The 16,694-nt window shown below is 51.0% G+C and overlaps 1 protein-coding gene across 2 annotated transcripts in view; it reads left to right on the forward strand.

Annotated features, from left to right (window-relative positions):
- Window positions 1–16,694, forward strand: part of ppp1r26 (protein phosphatase 1, regulatory subunit 26) — a 279,411-nt gene extending 262,717 nt beyond the window's left edge. For both annotated transcript variants that reach the window (XM_085965199.1, XM_085965200.1), the window contains exons 4-5: window positions 7,165–7,326; window positions 12,525–16,694. In XM_085965199.1, the coding sequence (XP_085821325.1) occupies window positions 7,165–7,326; window positions 12,525–12,539 (177 nt within the window). In that variant the 3' untranslated portion in view covers window positions 12,540–16,694. The remainder of the gene's footprint in view (window positions 1–7,164; window positions 7,327–12,524) is intronic.

Here is a 16,694-nt window from a genome sequence, read left to right on the forward strand (position 1 = left end):
CGTTCCCTCAGTACTGTCCCTCCGACAGTGCGGCGCTCCCTCAGTACTGCCCCTCCGACAGTGCGGCGCTCCCTCAGTACTGCCCCTCTGACAGTGCGGCGCTCCCTCAGTTCTGCCCCTCCGACAGTGCGGCGCTCCCTCAGTAGTGCCCTCTCCGACAGTGCAGCATTCCCTCAGTACTGCCCCTCCAACAGTGCAGCGCTACCTCAGTGCTGCCCCTCTGACAATGCAGTGCTCCCTCAGCACTGCCCCTCCGACGGTGCAACGGTCCCTCAGTACTGCCCCTCCGACAGTGCAGCGCTCCCTCAGTACTGCCCCTCCGACAGTGCAGCGTTCCCTCAGTACTGTCCCTCCGACAGTGCGGCGCTCCCTCAGTACTGCCCCTCCGACAGTGCGGCGCTCCCTCAGTACTGCCCCTCCGACAGTGCGGCGCTCCCTCAGTTCTGCCCCTCCGACAGTGCGGCGCTCCCTCAGTAGTGCCCTCTCCGACAGTGCAGCATTCCCTCAGTACTGCCCCTCCAACAGTGCAGCGCTACCTCAGTGCTGCCCCTCTGACAATGCAGTGCTCCCTCAGCACTGCCCCTCCGACGGTGCAACGGTCCCTCAGTACTGCCCCTCCGACAGTGCAGCGCTCCCTCAGTACTGCCCCTCCAACAGTGCAGCGCTCCCTCAGTACTGCCCCTCCGACAGTGCAACGCTCCCTCAGTACCGCCTCTGCAACAGTGCAGCGCTCCCTCAGTACTGATCCTCCGACAGTGCAGTGCTCCCTCAGTACTGCCCCTCCGACAGTGCGGTGCTCCCTCAGTACTGCCCCTCCAACAGTGCGGCGCCCCCTCAGTTCTGCCCCTCCGACAGTGCAGCGCTCCCTCAGTACCGCCTCTCCAACAGTGCAGCGCTCCCTCAGTACTGACCCTCCGACAGTGCAGTGCTCCCTCAGTACTGCCCCTCCGACAGTGCGGTGCTCCCTCAGTACTGCCCCTCCGACAGTGCGGTGCTCCCTCAGTACTTACCCTCCGACAGTGCGGCGCTCCCTCAGTACTGCCCCTCCGACAGTGCAGCGCTCCCTCAGTACTGCCCCTCTGACAGTGCGGTGCTCCCTCAGTACTGCCCCTCTGACAGTGCGGCACTCCCTCAGTACTGGCCGTCCGACAGTGCAGCGCTCGCTCAGTACTGACCCCCCGACAGCGCGGCGCTCCCTCAGTATTGCACTGGGAATGTCGGTCTGGATGATGTGCTCGAGTCTCTGGAGTGGGGCTCGAACCCATGGCCTTCTGACTCATAGGCGAGAGTGAGGATCCCACTGAGCCACGGTGTTATGGATTTCATCAGATATATTCTGCAAGTTCACTGTTAAAGCTTATCTCACCTGGGGAGCAGTACTAAAGGTGAGACATCAGTTTGGAAAACAAAATGCAAGATCTCAATCTGTGATGTGTTATTTTATAACAAGACATTCTGACTAGACATCCACACACCTGGACTGTCTGGTGTAATGATATCAGCAAATAGAGATGGTATTTGCCTGTTTGATTATGATGCCTTACCAGCATATTTGCATGTATTGATTGCTTGTGCCTGACCAGCAGAGGGCATGTGACAGAGACAAGCAGTTTAGTTTGGTTTCAGTTTCGTTCTAGATGCATCACTAGCATGATGTCTCCTGTAAATGCTGTATAAAGAGTTGAACAGACTTTAGATTAAAAGACATTCTCTTTCATCAATGTCTCGTCATTGAACCCACAAAGAAATCAATACATGGTGTCAGAAGTGATTGAAAGAGATGAAGAGAAAAAATCTGAAGTTAAATCAGCTCTCCACAAATTAGCAAGCCAAAAGAGAACATCGTTGCTTACCATTGGAGAATAGCTAACGAAGTGAAAAAATGGAAGGTTTACACCCACCGGCGACGCTTCAGTTGACAGGTAATGTGGCTGAAAATTGGAGGAGATTCAAACAATGTGTAGAGTTGTATTTAGCGGCAATTGGAGCTGACGAGAAAGGTGATAAAATGAAAGCATCACTGTTCTTACATGTCGTGGGTGATGAAGCGCTGGAGGTGTATAATAACTTCACATTCGCTGCTGATGGAGACAAAATGAAGCTAGATAAAATAATGGAACAGTTTGAGGCCTGCATACCTAAACGTAACGTGACGTTTGAGAGGCACAGATTTTTCACATGTGTACAGAAAACGGGTGAGACTATTGATCAGTATGTGACTGAACTGAGAAACCGAAGCAAAACATGTGAATTTGGGGGACTGACAGACTCGCTGATAAAAGACAGACTGGTGTGTGGTATTCCAGATAATGGTCTAAGGGAAAGACTGCTAAGAGAGCAAGATCTAGACCTGGGAAAAGCCATAGCACTGTGTAGGGCTACAGAGACTGTGAAGTTGCAGGCAAAGGAGCTGTTCAGTGACAATAGCTGCAACGTGGATGCAGTGAGAAAGAACGGATACAAACCGTTTAACAAAAAGAGCGCCGATGTGAAAAAAGAGGCGTGGCCAGCGAACGAAAATGAAAGGGACAATCAGAAGTCATGTAGTCGATGCAGTACACAGCATACACCAAGAAAGTGTCCAGCATATGGTAAAACATGCAATAGTTGCAACAAGAACAACCATTATGCCCGTTGCTGTAAGAACCAAGCGCAACAAAGCAAGGTCCATGCAGTAGATGAAAGCGAGATAGAGGAGTTCTATGTAGATGTGTCTGAAAACAAAAAAGAAGAAAGAGACTGGATGTTGACACTAAAAGTGAATGACATACACATTCCATTTAAATTGGATACTGGAGCACAAGTTAATGTGATATCAGAGACTGATTTTAAGAAAATTAGACCCAGACCAAAGATACATGGAATAAAAGTGAAAGTGACAGGATACTCAGGTACTGATATACCAGTGAAAGGAAGATGCATTGTCAAAGTAACACACAAGGGCAGAGAGCGCACGCTAGCATTAATCGTGGTGCCAAAGGATGTGCAAGCCATACTAGGTTTAAAAGCCTGTGAGAGACTGAACCTGGTAAAGAGAGTCCTCATTGTGGAAAGCGAAGGAGAGACAGCCTATGATGAACTCATGAAAGAGTACAAAGACCTATTTAAGGGTCTAGGCTGCATTCCAGGAGAACACACGATCAGAGTAGATAAAAGTATGACACCGGTCATACATCCATGCAGAAAAGTTCCGTTTGCTCTTCAAAAGCAACTGAAGGCAGAGTTGGACAGGATGGAAAGCCTGAACGTGATTCGGAAGATAGATGAGCCAACTGAGTGGGTGAGTTCCCTTGTTGTGGACAAAAAGAATGGAAAGCTCAGAATTTGCCTGGATCCAAGAGATCTAAACAGAGCAATAAAGAGAGAGCACTTCAAGCTTCGTACACGTGAGGAAATCATGGCACAGTTTGCAAATGCAAAGTATTTCAGCAAGTTAGATGCATCATCAGGATTTTGGCAGATGAAATTGGACGAAGCAAGTTCAAGACTGTGCACGTTCAACAGTCCATTTGGCAGATACAGATTCCTAAGGTTACCATTTGGCATTGCCTCAGCTCCTGAAGTGTATCACAAAACTATCCATATGATCTATGAGCATCTGGAGGGAGTTGATACATCAATGGATGACATCATAGTATGGGGAACCACGAGAACTGAGCATGACGAGAGACTGAAAAAAGTGCTGGAAGCAACAAGGAAAACAAACCTGAAGCTGAATAGAGAGAAATGCCAGCTCATGGTGACAGAACTGACATTCGTGGGAGATATCCTTAGCAGTGAGGGCATCAGACCAGATCCCAGAAAGGTGTCCGCCATTGAGAATATGCCAAAGCCACAATGCAAAAAGGACGTGCAGAGGTTTAATGGAATGATCAACTACATGGGGAAATTCATATCCAACCTCTCAGAAAAGATGGCGTCACTGAGAAGACTAACTGAAAAGAACATAGAATGGGATTGGAATCATGAGCATGAGAAGTCATGGAGCGATCTAAAGAAACTGCCCGCAGAGGAACCAGTTCTGAGGTTTTATGACCCAGCGAGACCCATCAAGATATCATCAGATGCATCACAGAGTGGGCTCGGTGCCGTTCTTCTGCAAAAATATGACTACTGGCAACCTATTGCATATGCATCGCGCTCAATGACAGACGCGGAGACGCGATATGATCAAATAGAAAAGGAGCTGCTCAGCATCACATACGCCTGTGAAAGATTTCACCAGTTTGTGGCAAGACAAGCAATCAGTGTAGAGACTGACCATAAGCCCTTGATTGCATTGTTCCAAAAGCCACTAAATAGCTGTCCGCTTAGAATACAAAGAATGATGATCAGGCTGCAACGCTATACACTGAATGTTGCGTACACACCGGGCAAGCTGATGTATACAGCAGACACGTTGTCCAGAGCTGTTGACCCAAGTGAGCCCGCAAACACCACAATGGATGAAAAAGTGAACGCCTACGTGGACATGATCACAAGTGCACTGCCCATAGCAGATGCAAAAATGGAGCTCATAAAGACTGAGACAAACAAAGATGAAACAATGAGACGACTGAGGAAAAGCATCTTGGATGGATGGCCCAACATGAAGCAAGACTGCTCACCTGACATGGCAGAGTACTGGAACTGCAGGGCGGAACTATCACTGGTCGAAGACATCATCTACAAAGGAAGTAAAATAGTTATCCCAAAGAGTCTGAGAAAAGAGATGCTAAAAAGGATCCATGGAGGACATCTGGGAATCAAAAAGTGTAAGAAAAGAGCACGAGAGGTGATGTACTGGCCACGAATCAACCAAGATGTGACAAATGAGGTGTCAAACTGCACAATATGCCTGAAATATCGAGCAAGCAATCCGGTAGAACCACTAAAGCCACACCCAGTGCCAGACAGACCTTACCAGAAGGTAGGCGCTGACCTATTCGTATGTCAAGGGAAGGACTATCTTGTAGTAACAGACTATTACTCCCTGTATCCAGAGGTTTGTAGACTGTACACCACCACTGCAGATGCTGTGATAACATGTATGAAAGCCATATTCTCCAGACATGACGTGGCAAGCGAGGTCTTCACAGACAACGGACCCCAGTTTTACAATACAAGTTTCCGACACTTTGCCAAAGAGTGGGACTTTGTCCACACAACGTCAAGTCCTCACTATCCACAGTCCAATGGACTAGTGGAAAAATCGGTCCAGACAGTGAAAAGACGGTGGAACTGACTTCTACCAGAGCATGCTTGTATACCGCACAACGCCGCTCGAGTGTGGTATGTCACCAGCCCAACTCCTGATGGGACGTCGGCTAAGGTCAAACCTACCCATCCCGGAGAACCTCCTGAAAACAAAAGAGGGGGAGAAAGTGAGGAAGTTCAAAGAACAACTCAGATTCAAGGACAATCAATCAGAAAATCCTCAAGACACATGAAGCCTCCTGAGAGACTCATTGAGCAAATTTAAGGACTATTGTTATAGAAGGAAGTAATGTTATCTTATTCTTTCTTCAAGTTCTAGTGTATTGACATATTTCATGTGAACACACAAAGCAAGGTTAAAAAACCTTGATCATGATAATGATAATGTAAGTTCATTAAGTGTTAGTTAAAATGCAGATTAATACAAAGAAAACATGTTGTTAGTTAAAAGTAAAATACTTTTGTTTTAAGAAAAGGAGATGTAATGATATCAGCAAATAGAGATGGTATTTGCCTGTTTGATTATGATGCCTTACCAGCATATTTGCATGTATTGATTGCTTGTGCCTGACCAGCAGAGGGCATGTGACAGAGACAAGCAGTTTAGTTTGGTTTCAGTTTCGTTCTAGATGCATCACTAGCATGATGTCTCCTGTAAATGCTGTATAAAGAGTTGAACAGACTTTAGATTAAAAGACATTCTCTTTCATCAATGTCTCGTCATTGAACCCACAAAGAAATCAATACATCTGGCAGTAGCTGCTGGATAGTGATCAGGAGTAAGAACCCTGACTGATGTTCTCCTCCCTGATCCCGGGGCACTGAGCCCGATATAGTGCCACTACTTGTGTCCCTATTGGAGACCATCTAACAGCACGGACCTGGAATTGAAGCCAGCATCTTTCAGATCTGTGCGACTCTGTACCACGTCAGGCCGTGCATCTACCCATCGAGCCATCAGAGCAACACAACATGTATTTATACATCGCCTTTAACGTAGCAAAATGCCCCAAGGAGCACCACAGGAGTGTAAATTAGAGAGAATTTGACATCAAGCCACATAAGCAAATAGTAGGGCAGGAAGAGGTCGGCTTTAAGGAGCGTCTTAAAGGAGGAGAGAGAGATAGAGAGGCAGAGAGGTGTAGGGAGGGAATTCCAGAGCTTAGGGCCCAGGCAGCTGAAGGTGGAGCGATTAAAATCAAGGCTGCGCCCGAATTGGAGGAACGCAGAGATCTCGGGGGGAGGTTGTCGGGCTGGAGGAGGTTACAGAGATAGGGATGGGGCGAGGCCATGGAGGGATTTGAAAACTAGGATGAGAATTTTTAAATGGAGGCATTGCCGGACCGGGAACCAATGTAGTTCGGCGAGCACAGGGGGTGATGGGTGAACAAGACTCGGTGCGAGTTAGGGTACAGGCAGTAGAGCACAGGGGGTGATGGGTGAACGGGACTGGGTGTGAGTTAGGACACGGGGCAGTGAGCACAGGGGGTGATGGGTGAACGGGACTGGGTGTGAGTTAGGACACGGGGCAGTGAGCACAGGGGGTGATGGGTGAACGGGACTGGGTGTGAGTTAGGACACGGGGCAGTGAGCACAGGGGGTGATGGGTGAACGGGACTGGGTGTGAGTTAGGACACGGGGCAGTGAGCACAGGGGGTGATGGGTGAACAGGACTCGGTGTGAGTTAGGACACGGGGCAGTGAGCACGGGGGGTGATGGGTGAACGGGACTGGGTGTGAGTTAGGACACGGGGCAGTGAGCACAGGGGGTGATGGGTGAACGGGACTGGGTGTGAGTTAGGACACGGGGCAGTGAGCACAGGGGGTGATGGGTGAACAAGACTCGGTGCGAGTTAGGGTACAGGCAGTAGAGCAGCCAGTAAATGGCTCCAAAGCTGTCGAATGTATTTTTCTTCTGACGTTCACCTTTGAGATAGGCCCTCGCTGACTCTATTGCTTTGTTTAATAGAAGCTCGTGCCTGGGAGAATCTCTGGAGCTCCGTGGAATTCTCTGTACACGGAGCTGTGGCAGCAGCTCAGAATGAACTTCCCAGTCCGGCCAGGAGCCACCGTCCACAACACACGCTTTCGCAAACAGCGTGGGAGCAAAGGGACCCACAGCTATTTGAAGGTAAGACAGATCCAGGCATGGGAACGCCGGCTCATTGTCTCTTCCCCCTAGCCTAGGGAACGCCGGCTGATTGTCTCTTCCCCCTAGCCTAGGGAACGCCGGCTGATTGTCTCTTCCCCCTAGCCTAGGGAACGCCGGCTGATTGTCTCTTCCCCCTAGCCTAGGGAACGCCGGCTGATTGTCTCTTCCCCCTAGCCTAGGGAACCCCGGCTGATTGTCTCTTCCCCCTAGCCTAGGGAACGCCGGCTGATTGTCTCTTCCCCCTAGCCTAGGGAACGCCGGCTGATTGTCTCTTCCCCCTAGCCTAGGGAACGCCGGCTCATTGTCTCTTCCCCCTAGCCTAGGGAACGCCGGCTGATTGTCTCTTCCCCCTAGCCTAGGGAACCCCGGCTGATTGTCTCTTCCCCCTAGCCTAGGGAATGCCGGCTGATTGTCTCTTCCCCCTAGCCTAGGGAACGCCGGCTGATTGTCTCTTCCCCCTAGCCTAGTGAACACCGGCTGATTGTCTCTTCCCCCTAGCCTAGGGAACGCCGGCTGATTGTCTCTTCCCCCTAGCCTAGGGAACGCCGGCTGATTGTCTCTTCCCCCTAGCCTAGGGAACCCCGGCTGATTGTCTCTTCCCCCTAGCCTAGGGAACGCCGGCTGATTGTCTCTTCCCCCTAGCCCAGTGACAGCCATGGCTCAGTGGGTGTCACTCTCCACTGTGAGTCAGAAAGTCGTGGGTGTAAGCCCCACTCCAGAGACTTCAGCACAAAATCTAGGCTGACACTCCAGCGCAGTACTGAGAGAGCGCTGCATAGAAACATAGAAGATAGGAGCAGGAGTAGGCCATTCGGCCCCTCGAGCCTGCTCCGCCATTCAATGCGATCATGGCTGATCATCCAAATTCAGTACCCGGTCCCTGCTTTCTCCCCATATCCCTTGATCCCCTTAGCCTTAAGAAATATATCCAACTCCTTCTTGAATATATTTAATGAATTGGCCTCCACCGCCTTCTGTGGTAGAGAATTCCACAGGTTCACCACTCTCTGGGTGAAGAAATTCCTCCTCATCTCTGTCCTAAATGGCTTACCCCTTATCCTTAGACTGTGACCCCTGGTTCTGGACTCCCCGACCATCGGGAACATCCTTCCTGCATCTAGTCTGTCTAGTCCTGTTTGAATTTTATAAGTTTCAATGAAATCCCCTCTCATTCTTCTAAACTCCAGCGAGTACAAGCCCAATCGACCCAATCTCTCCTCATACGTCATTCCTGCCATCCCAGGTATCAGCCTGGTGAATCTTCGCTGCACTCCTTCCATGGCAAGAACATCCTTCCTCAGATAAGGCGACCAAAACTGCACACAATACTCAAGATGTGGTCTCACCAAGGCCCTGTACAACTGCAGCAAGACATCCTTGTTCCTGTACTCAAACCCTCTCGCTACGAAGGCCAACATACCATTTGCCTTCTTAACCGCCTGCTGCACCTGCATGCTTACCTTCAGCGACTGCTGCGCAAGGACGCACAGGTCTCGTTGCACTTCCCCTTCTCCCAATCTATTGCCATTCAGATAATAATCTGCCTTCTTGTTATTGACACCAAAGTGGATAACCTCGCATTTATCCACGTTATATTGCATCTGCCATGCTTCTGCCCAATCGCCCAACCTGTCCAAATCATACTGGAGTTTCTCGGCATCCTCCTCACAGCACACACGCCCACCCAGCTTTGTGTCGTCTGCAAACTTGGAGATATTACATCTAGTTCCCTCGTCTAGATCATTAATATATATTGTGAATAGCTGGGGTCCTAGCACCGATCCCTGCGGTACCCCACTAGTCACTACCTGCCACTCGGAAAAAGAGCCGTTTATTCCAACTCTTTGCTTTCTGTCTGCCAACAGTTTTCTATCCAAGTCAATACCTTGCCCCCAATCCCATGTGCCTTAACTTTACACGCTAATCTCTTATGCGGGACCTTATCGAAAGCCTTTTGAAAGTCCAAATACACCACATCCACTGGTTCTCCCTTATCTATTTTACCAGTTACATCCTCAAAAAATTCCAGCAGATTAGTCAAGCACGATTTACCTTTGGTAAATCCATGTTGACTTTGTCCGATCCGGTCACTGTTTTCCAAGTGCTCTGCTATTACATCTTTTATAATGGACTCTAGCATTTTCCCCACTACCGATGTCAGGCTTACCGGTCTGTAATTCCCTCTGCACTGTCAGCGGGGCAGTCCTGAGGGAGCACTGCACTATCGGAGGGGCAGTACGGAGGGAGTGCTGCACTGTCGGAGGGGCAGCACTGAGGGATGCTGCACTGTCGGAGGGGCAGTACTGAGGCAGCGCCGCACTGTCGGAGCGGCAGCACTGAGGGACTGCTGCACTGTCGGAGGAGCAGCACTGAGGGACACTGCACTGTCGGAGGGGCAGTACTGAGGAAGCACTGCATTGTTGAGGGGCAGTACTGAGGGAGCGCTGCACTGTCGGAGGGGCAGTACTGAGGGAGCGCCACACTGTCGGAGGGGCAGTACTGAGGGAGCGCCGCACTGTCGGAGGGGCAGTACTGAGGAAGCACTGCATTGTTGAGGGGCAGTACTGAGGGAGCGCTGCACTGTCGGAGGGGCAGTACTGAGGGAGCGCCACACTGTCGGACGGGCAGTACTGAGGGAGCGCCGCACTGTCGGAGGGGCAGTACTGAGGGAGCGCCGCACTGTCGGAGGGGCAGTACTGAGGGAGCGCCACACTGTCGGAGGGGCAGTACTGAGGGAGCGCCACACTGTCGGAGGGGCAGTACTGAGGGAGCGCCGCACTGTCGGAGGGGCAGTACTGAGGGAGCGCCGCACTCTCGGAGGGACAGTACTGAGGGAGTGCTGCACTGTCGGAGGGGCAGTACTGAGGGAGCGCCGCACTGTCGGAGGGGCAGTACTGAGGGCGCGCCGTACTGTTGGAGAGTCAGTACTGAGGGAGTGCTGCACTGTCGGAGGGGCAGTACAGTGAGCGACGCACTGTCGGAGGGGCAGTACTGAGGGAGCGCCACACTGTCGGAGGGGCAGTACTGAGGGAGCGCCGCACTGTCGGAGGGGCAGTACTGAGGGAGCGCCGCACTGTCGGAGGGGCAGTACTGAGGGAGCGCCGCACTGTCGGAGGGGCAGTACTGAGGGAGCGCCGCACTGTCGGAGGGGCAGTACTGAGGTAGCGCCGCACTGTCGGAGGGGCAGTACTGAGGGAGCGCCGCACTGTCGGAGGGGCAGTACTGAGGGAGCGCCGCACTGTCGGAGGGGCAGTACTGAGGGAGCGCCACACTGTCGGAGGGGCAGTACTGAGGGAGCGCCGCACTGTCGGAGGGGCAGTACTGAGGGAGCGCCGCACTCTCGGAGGGACAGTACTGAGGGAGCGCCGCACTGTCGGAGGGGCAGTACTGAGGGAGCGCCGCACCGTCGGAGGGGCAGTACTGAGGGAGCGCCGCACTGTCGGAGGGGCAGTACTGAGGGAGCGCCGCACTGTCGGAGGGGCAGTACTGAGGGAGCGCCGCACTGTCGGAGGGGCAGTACTGAGGGAGCGCCGCACTGTCGGAGGGGCAGTACTGAGGGAGCGCCGCACTGTCGGAGATGCTCCTTAAAACCTACCTCTTTCACCAAGCTTCTGGTCACCTATCCTAATATCTCCTTATGTGGCTCAGAGTCAAATTTTGTCTGATAATCGCTCCTGTGAAGCACCTTGGGATGTTTTACTGCGTTAAAGGTGCTATATAAATGCAAGCTATCGTATATAGAAACCTTCTTACATAAGAACATAAGCAATAGGAGCAGGAGTAGGCCAATCGGCCCCTCGAGCCTGCTCCGCCATTCAATAAGATCATGGCTGATCTGATCCTAACCGCCAATCCACTATCACAGAACCATCTCCTGAATCTAACAGAATTAGACACCCGAAATAGGAGCAGGACCAGGCTACACGGCCCCTGGGCCCGCTCCACTACCCACAGGGCCATGACCGATCCGAACCTAGACTCATGTCCAAATTCCTGCCCGCTCCCCGTAACCCTTAATTCCCTTTACTTCTAGGAAACTGTCTATTTCTGTTTTAAATTTATGTAATGATGTAGCTTCTACAGCTTTTTGGGGCAGCATATTCCATGGACCTACCACCCTCTGAGTGAAGTAGTTCCTCCTCATCTCAGTTTTGAAAGAGCAGTCCCTTATTCTAAGACTATGCCCCCTAGTTCTAGTTTCACCCATCATCGGGAACATCTTCCCCGCATCCACCCGATCCAACCCCTTCACAATCTTATATGTTTCAATAAGATCGCCTCTCATTCTTCTGAACCCCAATGAGTAGAGTCCCAATCTACTCAACCTCTCCTCATATGTCCATCCCCTCATCCCCGGGATTAACCGAGTGAACCTTCTTTGTACTGACTCGAGAGCAAGTATGCCTTTTCTTAAGTATGGACACCAAAACTGTACGCAGTATTCCAGGTGCGGCCTCACCTTGTACAACTGAAGCAATACCTCCCTATTTTTATATTTTATCCCCCTAGCAATGAAAGCCAACATTCCATTGGCCTTCTTAATCACTTGCTGCACCTGCATACTAACCTTTTGAGTTTCGTGCACCAGGACCCCCAGATCCCTTTGTACTTCAGTACTTTCCAGTTTCTTGCCATTAAGATAATAACTTGCTCTACGATTTTTCCTGCCAAAGTGCATAACCTCACACTTTCCAGTATTGTATTCCATCTGCCAAATCTCTGCCCACTTACTTAGCCTGTCTATGTCCCCTTGCAGGTTTTTTATGTCCTCCTCACTCACTACTTTCCCCCCCATCTTAGTATCATCTGCAAACTTTGATATGTTACACTCGGTCCCCTCTTCCAAATCGTTAATATAGATTGTAAAGAGTTGGGGACCCAGCACTGACCCCTGTGGAACACCACTAGTTACTGATTGCCAGTAATTTTATCCCAGTTCTCAATTGCTTACATGTATCTGGTTATGATTCTATCACTCACATTATACCATCTAATGCTCCATTCACCCCAAACAATCTGTCAGCGGACTCTCCACCATCGGAGCTACAGGAGACGTACCCGTATTATATAATAGCACGCTGTGTTCCTGGTTATAACATGGCAATGCTGGGTGTCGTGATCCATCTCTCGGTGTTTATCAATAACTTTGTTTAATTTTTTGCTTCCCTGGAATTCAGGGGGGAAACGATTAAAGAGCCAAATGGACAGAAAGGAGCCGAGAGCAGAACAGAAACTGCAACCCAGCCGGCGTGGAGTGTAATCGGACTCAGTCCCCACCGACGTTTACTGTGTGTTAAAGACAAGAGAGTAACCTTGACCATGGTGATTGATGTCAGTGCTGGGGGAGCGAGGGGCCGGAGGGAAAGAACGACAAGGAACGGGAGGGATATTACCGCAGAGCGTGTCGTTTATACAGCGGAACTTCGCTGTCACAAACAAAGCTGTATCTCACACCCGATCAAACCTCGTTATCCCAAACCATTCAATGTCGCTGTTGCTTTCCGGTCCCCGTGTAACCTCATTTTTACAAACTACTCACTGCCTCAGTCCCACTGGAAATCTTGCTCTGCAGAGAGTGCAGGAACTGAAACCTCAGTAAGATGACTGCATTTCCCTTAACCCCCCTTCCGCCCTCCTCCTCCTTGCTAAAGGCATTGACTCTCACTGGGGTACGGGTTCCACAGACACTGACTCTCACTGGGGTACGGGTTCCACTGACACTTACTCTCACTGGGGTACGGGTTCCACAGACACTGACTCTCACTGGGGTACGGGTTCCACAGACACTGACTCTCACTGGGGTACGGGTTCCACAGACACTGACTCTCACTGGGGCACGGGTTCCACAGACACTGACTCTCACTGGGGTACGGGTTCCACCGACACCGACTCTCACTAGGGTACGGGTTCCACAGACACTGACTCTCACTGGGGTACGGGTTCCACAGACACTGACTCTCACTGGGGTACGGGTTCCACAGACACTGACTCTCACTGGGGTACGGGTTCCACAGACACTGACTCTCACTGGGGCACGGGTTCCACAGACACTGACTCTCACTGGGGTACGGGTTCCACTGACACTGACTCTCACTGGGGTACGGGTTCCACTGACACTGACTCTCACTGGGGTACAGGTTCCACAGACACTGACTCTCACTGGGGTACGGGTTCCACAGACACTGACTCTCACTGGGGCACGGGTTCCACTGACACTGACTCTCACTGGGGTACGGGTTCCACAGACACTGACTCTCACTGGGGCACGGGTTCCACAGACACTGACTCTCACTGGGGTACGGGTTCCACTGACACTGACTCTCACTGGGGTATGGGTTCCACTGACACTGACTCTCACTGGGGTACGGGTTCCACACACACTGACTCTCACTGGGGTACGGGTTCCACAGACACTGACTCTCACTGGGGTACGGGTTCCACTGACACTGACTCTCACTGGGGTACGGGTTCCACTGACACTGACTCTCACTGGGGTACGGGTTCCACAGACACTGACTCTCACTGGGGTACGGGTTCCACAGCCACTGACTCTCACTGGGGCACGGGTTCCACAGACACTGACTCTCACTGGGGTACGGGTTCCACCGACACCGACTCTCACTAGGGTACGGGTTCCACAGACACTGACTCTCACTGGGGTACGGGTTCCACAGACACTGACTCTCACTGGGGTACGGGTTCCACAGACACTGACTCTCACTGGGGTACGGGTTCCACAGACACTGACTCTCACTGGGGTACGGGTTCCACAGACACTGACTCTCACTGGGGCACGGGTTCCACAGACACTGACTCTCACTGGGGTACGGGTTCCACTGACACTGACTCTCACTGGGGTATGGGTTCCACACACACTGACTCTCACTGGGGTACGGGTTCCACAGACACTGACTCTGGGGTACGGGTTCCACAGACACTGACTCTCACTGGGGTACGGGTTCCACAGACACTGACTCTCACTGGGGTACGGGTTCCACAGACACTGACTCTCACTGGGGTACGGGTTCCCCATGGTCCATTGCCCTTCTGTACTCAAGTGACCGTTCTTCCTGTGTGAGCCTAGACAGCGGATATCAGCCGGATGTTCGACCTTGTGGGGCTTCACAGCCAAGCTTGATCCTGTCACTGCCCAACATCTGCGCGGGCACACGCTCTTTCCAGCAGGAGTCACTGGATAGCGACAAGGAGTGGGACTCCTGGCTGAACTTCCACTTCCCAAGCACAGGGGCACTCAGCCCTCTCCTGCAACTGCCCCACGGCATAGAATGGGAGTGGAACCTGGTGCCTTCCTGCTCAGTGTGACTCCATTACTGACTGGGTGAACTCCCTGGATTGTCAGGCCATAGTTTAATACTCGCCGTGGTGTTGTGGGGAGTGAGCTGCGAATCAGTCAGGTTTCCTCCTCCTGATTGCTTTTTTTCATTCATTATCAGGGTGTGTGCGTCACTGGCGAGGCCGGCATTTATTGTCCATCGCTAGTTTGATATAACCGAGTGTCTCGCTCAGTCACTTCAGAGGGTTAGTTAAGAGTCAACCACGTTGGTGTGAGCCTGGAGTGACACACAGGCCCAGACCGGGTAAGGACGGCAGGTTACCTTCCCTGAAGGACATTAGTGAACCCGTTGGGTTTTTACGACAATCCGACAGTTTCATGGTCACTCTTACTGGTCCCAGCTTTTTATTTCCAAATTCTTTTTTTTATACTGAATTCAAATTCAAGAGTACTCAAATTCTCTGGATTATTAGTGCTGTGGATTGCTGGGCCAGTCAGCTACCGTGCCCAGAGACTCCTGCTAGAATCTGTATGTAGATATGAGCAGAGGATGGCAGTGATGCCCCCATGGTCAAATAGCCTCCTCCTTGAGGCTCACACATGAAGATTGATTAGCCGGCTGAGGTACCGAGTGTGGACCGCGCCCCTCGAATCTGGTACCCCAGCAAGCGTCAGCGTTTTCAGCAGAAATGGAGAGCAAATTTGGAAAAGGGGTAAGAAATAAACTCCTGTTAGCTCAGTTCAGCAGCCTGCCCCTGCGTGGAACTGGGGCATCACTGAGTTCCTGTGAAGAGGACGGTGAGGTTCCCCAGACTCTGCTGAACAGTGGGCATTACTCAAATCACACAGACAGCAGCCACACCCGTCCAATGGGACAAATTGTCAGCAATTCCTCGGTGCCTGTTGTAAATTGCACTTTGTGGAGCTGGATTGAGCCAATCCGTGGGAAACCATTCCTTTCCTTACGTTACTTTGTTTAATGGCAGCCCTGTGTTCCCTGCAGTTCCTTTGTTTTCTGAACGGGTTTAATCTGCTCACTCGTACAGGCCTCTTTTATTGATGTCTTTGTCGTACCGCGAATTATGGTGGGTTAATAATATCTGGAACACACGTGCTTCCGACCCAATGACACCATGCTCGTTAAATTACAATATTGATGTTACAGAGGCTGGATGCTGCATGGTAGCTTTGTTTTTCTGAATACATAATTTGCCGATAATTATTCACAGAGGGAGGCCACAGTGATACGAGATTGACTGGTCTGACTACAGAGTTAATGTAGAGCTAGAAAACAGGAAAATTCGCTAATGTTTTTGTCAAGGCCTACAGTCCCAGGCAGTGTCTTCCTCAAAGACACGCTGCCCCCATACTGACGGGATGGCGGTCTGTGCCTGTGAGCCTCCCCCCGACAATTTTGTTGAAATATGCCCCCTGTGCTTGTGAAGGTCAGGCACTCCCTCAGGCTGACATTGGGCTGTTAAAATTTATTTATCTCCATTCATCGATGTTACTCAAAAAATGGGTTTTTGAGTTATACACACACCAAAGAGTGAAGAAAAACACTGGAAACCCCGAACACTGGAAACCCCGAACACTGGAATCCCAAACACTGGAATCCCGAACACTGGAAAAGTCATGGTCTAGGTTCCAATTGTGCCAACATCCCCAGCCAGACAAACCATGAATGGAGGCCAGAAATGTGCAGAGCAACGTGTCTACTGATGGCCAGAGACATCGCCCACAGGTCGTCACATGAGCACCACTGTGATAAAACAGAGAGAAAAGCAGCAGCGAGTGTCTGTGTCCCTGGAAGGAACCGCTGTGGGGAAAGTTAATTAAGTTAAAAGATGTTTTAGAATTAGATTAAGAAATTGAGTTACATGTGTTGTGTTTGTCTCGCGTTCTGGGTTTATCAGGGAAGGAAGCTGTTTTGTTGTGGCAGGCAATAGAGGCTGGTGCTTCGGAAACGGTTTGTCTTATGTCGTCCTAAGTTTATTCATCTCTTGATTCTGTGTAAGAACTTGATGGTTAATAAATATGTTGCTTGAAGAAA

Source organism: Somniosus microcephalus, chromosome 23 (assembly GCF_052327205.1).
Source record: "Somniosus microcephalus isolate GS21.2 chromosome 23, FLI_Smic_1.0, whole genome shotgun sequence".
Classification (NCBI taxonomy): domain Eukaryota; kingdom Metazoa; phylum Chordata; class Chondrichthyes; order Squaliformes; family Somniosidae; genus Somniosus; species Somniosus microcephalus.